The sequence below is a fragment of the Aplysia californica genome, unplaced genomic scaffold (assembly GCF_000002075.1).
Source record: "Aplysia californica isolate F4 #8 unplaced genomic scaffold, AplCal3.0 scaffold00579, whole genome shotgun sequence".
NCBI classification, from domain to species: Eukaryota; Metazoa; Mollusca; class Gastropoda; order Aplysiida; family Aplysiidae; genus Aplysia; species Aplysia californica.
The window spans coordinates 257,012-261,387 of record NW_004797849.1 but is presented as its reverse complement, the minus strand read 5'-3'; the positions used below and the strand labels follow the sequence as shown (position 1 = coordinate 261,387).

The window sequence follows — 4,376 nt, the reverse complement described above, 5'->3', positions numbered from 1 at the left end:
ATAATAGCAATAATAATAATAAATTAAGTAATGTCAGAATTCGAGCCCAGAATAGAGAAAGGTGGAAAGTGTTTGTTGGTTGCCTATACCCTGGTGGAGGATGAAACAGCAGTAATGATAATGAATATACCCTCATCAATTTAAAGTGTTCAGATAGTGGGTTGCTTCAATCCTGCCAATCTGGGCTGAAAGCGTTTTAAACAATGGTAAAACTATCTGTAAAACTATCTGTTTAACGCCCCAGTCAACAAACGAGCTTAGTTTAACTCTGGCACGTTTTTGAGTGTACTTCAGTTGTATTCAGTACCGACAATCTTGTTGCTATTGTTGTTGTTATTGTTTGTGTTATTGGTGCTGCTCCTGCTGCTGGTGGTCTCATTGTCTTGCTTGTTTTGTCGTTACTGTTACTTTTACCTTTATTGTTACTATTAAAATTTTAATGTAATCCCCCGTCCCCCCCCGCCCCAAAAAAAAAATAAAAAAATAAAATGTCAGTTTCATGTTTAAGACATGAGGCAAATTTAATTTAGCCTTATACTGTTTTATACGTACTTTATTTCCCTCCAATTCTCCGATCCCCAGGCTCTCAAACTGGTTCGGCGACACTTGCAGACGACGGTGGCCAGATCCCGTTGCTACATGGGCCTTGGCATGATGCAGAAGGCCCTCGAGGACACGGAGTCTGCTCTTGACATCAACGCAGGCTATCTCCCGGTAAGGAAGCACTCGGGGATAAAAGTAAACTTGAACCGTCCGATTATAAACTTACATGACCTGCTAATCAAATCTTATTTCTTTGCGCTCTAGGGTGTCACATGTAGTTGGCCTTGACGTCTTTCTTCAAAAACGTATTTAAACCATGTTTATAGTAAACAGCAACAAAAAAGGGGGCGGGGCGCGCTAAATGTACTTGTACTTTTAACAGTACTGGTTTGAACACCCTTTTAAAGAACTGGAATACCATTTGTGACGTTGGTCTTTTCTTTAAAGGCTCATTCTCGAGGAAAAGAAAGCCTAGCGGGAAGATAACTTTGGAAACGTCACTGTCAGCTCAAACGAAGAATGTCCCGATGCGGTTTCACATCAATGTCATTGTGTGGAATGGTTTGAACACCCGTTTCAATACTGCAAAACAATATAGTAGGCAGGCTCTCTGATGAATTCGGAGTCCATCTTCAATAGAGCAAGTTAAAAGATTTGAAAACTCCCAAAACAAATCCAATTCAAAACTGCCCCTCTTTGGATTCCAACCAAGGTCATACACTACCTCATCAAACATGGCACAATAAAAAAAAAACACAGCTTGCGTCATTGTGCACATGTGCTTGTGCGTAGATTTGTATCATCATCATTATCGTAATCAAAATAATAATCATCCTCACCATTTACAGCCTTTCGCACCTTGCATCAGAGCATAGGTCACATGTTTGTATTATATGTGTATAATACCCCTGTCCAAATATTCGTTTAATTTGATAGATCGTGGCTTAACGGAAGGGGAGCTTTGAACCAAATCCCCCCAAAAAAGAATATTTATTTCCATAAAAAGTGAGTTGCAGATCCAAACTAGGGTCATCCCTACCGTAGTCCACCATGATGCCAACTGAGCTCTAAGGGCAACAAACACATACCAAATAATAGAGATAGATGATTTGCAAATACCACCCAACCCCTCAAAAAATTTAAAAATAAAAGAAACCACCCCCCCAAAAAAAAAATTATTTAAAAATAAAACAACCAACAACAAACAAACAACCTATGATTATAATTTGCATTAAGTTCAGTAACCTTCACTTGGTTCCACAGGCGGTCTACCAGAAGGCGGAGATCCACTACAGACAGGGGCATTACGAGATGGCCTTGATGACCTTCAACAGGGGTCACAAACTTAACCCCAGCGCCCCGGGGTTCTCGGAAGGCGTGCAGAAGGCACAGCACGCTTTGGACATAATGACCGCAGGTCAGTAAGGTTAACTTCCTTCTTGACTTTGTTTTACGTGACCACGAATTTGGACTGAGATGATATAAACTTTCTTTTCAAGCTTTACTTTTTAATTCTTTACTGTATATGACAGTGCTTCGACTGGCGTCTGTAATAGCATGTCTACTATTACATATAATTATTACCATATCTACTACGCCCCCGTGGACGTAATGTTGATGATTTAGTATGTGAGTTTTGTCCTTGGGACCAACACGGGATGACCGAGATACAACGTCAATAACACCCTGCCCCTAAAAAAACAAACAAAAATCAAACAAAAACCAAACAAAACAACAACAAAACAAAACAAAAAGACAGAAAACAACCACAACAAAAAACAAACAAACAAAACAAAACAAAGACCAAACAAAAACTCCAACAACGAACAAACCAGAAAGAAAACAAAACCAAAAAAAGGGGAAAAAAAGACCCGGAAATAGATTCAATTAATGCTCCTCACAGACGGGGATCGAATTCAGGTCTTCTGCTTGTGACAGCAAAGCGCTTTGCCGCTCCACCACTGACGCGGCTCCTCCGTGTATCTGTGATGTCGCCGGCGTTTGAGGTCAAGTGGTTCAACTTCTTTTTACTTACACTAGCCTGGCGAAAGGAGGGGAGGAGGGTAGAAAGCCTATAATGGTTTGATATAGGAGATAGATAATGATATGATCAATCACAATGTTTTTTTACATTTTTATTCGAAAGCTTTAAAGCGATGAGGATTCTTAAATTGGAGTATGCACTGTACAGGCAAAAAGCTTCATAGTTGCCTTATGTATCCACATGAAATTGATCGTTCTAACTCCACTTTTATCAGTCTCTAGAAAAGTAGGACTTTCTGCTTGTACAAAGGTAGAAATTAGAATTAAAATCTCGATTCCAATTCGGATGACATCCTCCAAAAACAGTCACTTTAAGATTAGACAATTACAAAACCAAGAGATCAGACAGAGCTTTAGTACAGGATAATATTAGAGTCAATTTTAACCTCAAGAGGAAAACGACCACTTTAATCTTCACCGGTATATTATCAATCAATTTGATTCCTTCGCATTGCAACCTGTTTTAGTATGCGCTGTACAGGCACAAATTCACGATTCATACCTAAGTTATGTTTTTTTTTTCTGCTCTGTCCGGATGGTGTATTGGGTTGGCCTTGACAGATAGAGTCGAAGCTGCCCATTTCTACAAAGCTTATAATTTACAAAAATGGGGGCGAGCGTAAGGCATGAAAATTTGAAAAAAAATTCTGCATTAATTAACCAATGATGTGGCCAGATTGGACATGGATGGCTGGTGCCTCTATAAATAAATCATTGATGGTCAGGTCATGAGGCCAGATTTTTGCCTCACTGTCTGAATATTCAACTCAGTGAAAAGAATAGAGCAGAAAAATAGAAAAGTAACAATGTTATATAGTTGGGGCAAAGGTAGAACAGTTTGATAAGTATGGGATACTGCTGACATCTTTTTATTTGTATAAGGCGATGCTGAAACAATGTTATATGAATGGGGCAAAGCAAACAATATTTTATGTGTATGAAGCAACGCTAAAACCAAAGACTTTTCAGAGAAATCGCTTTTTGACATGATGGCTTGTTCTGGCTCTGTAGCATTTGTCAATGATCAGTTTTCAATTGTTCTAAAATGTCAATGGAAAAGGCTTTGTAATCTTTTGAAATAGATAACAGTAATACTTGAAAAAGAATACAATGAAAAAACAGCTTCAAAATGTGTTGTGTAATATTAACGATTACCAGTAGATAAGAAATAATAAATGAAGGCTAAAGGATAAAAACTAAATATCTCTCTCTCTCTCCCTTTTTCTCTTCCTCACTCTGTTCTCTCTCTCTCTCTCTCTCTCTCTCTTTCTCTCTCTCTCTCTCTCTCTCTCTCTCTCTCTCTCTCTCTCTCTCTCTCTATCTCTCTCGGACTTACACAGGACATCAGCGAACATTTTAAAACTTCGGGGGCGGGGGGTGGGTGGGAGGAGGGGGCTTAATTGATACAAACATTAGTTTTAACATACACGTTTTTCGTAAAAAATATTTCATGCAAAGCTGAACTGAACTCCAACATTGTGTCCTCTTTCCACTCTGCCATAGATAGCGAAAGAATTTGCCAGTATGTCAGCGTTATAGAGCCTGTGAAATTGCAAATTGCACTGCATGCTTTCGGAAATAATTTGATGATATTACATTTTCAAACTTGCTGTCATGTCTTCTGGGGATATAAAAATAGATCCAAAACGTTTATAGCTTGCTGAATTTTTGCTAAGCAAATTAGTGCTATTTATTATACATACATACATACACACATACGGGCAGGCAAACACACACAAACACACACACACACACACACACACACACACACACACACACACACACACACA

General features: G+C 38.8%; 1 protein-coding gene across 1 annotated transcript in view; it reads left to right on the top strand.

Moving 5' to 3' along the window:
- Positions 1-1,640: 1,640 nt before the first annotated feature.
- LOC118478463 (tetratricopeptide repeat protein 25-like) overlaps positions 1,641-4,376 on the top strand; it is a 15,601-nt gene continuing 12,865 nt past the window's right edge. The window contains exon 1 of the mRNA XM_035972108.1: positions 1,641-1,960. Coding sequence (XP_035828001.1) covers positions 1,759-1,960 — 202 coding nt within the window. The 5' untranslated portion in view covers positions 1,641-1,758. The remainder of the gene's footprint in view (positions 1,961-4,376) is intronic.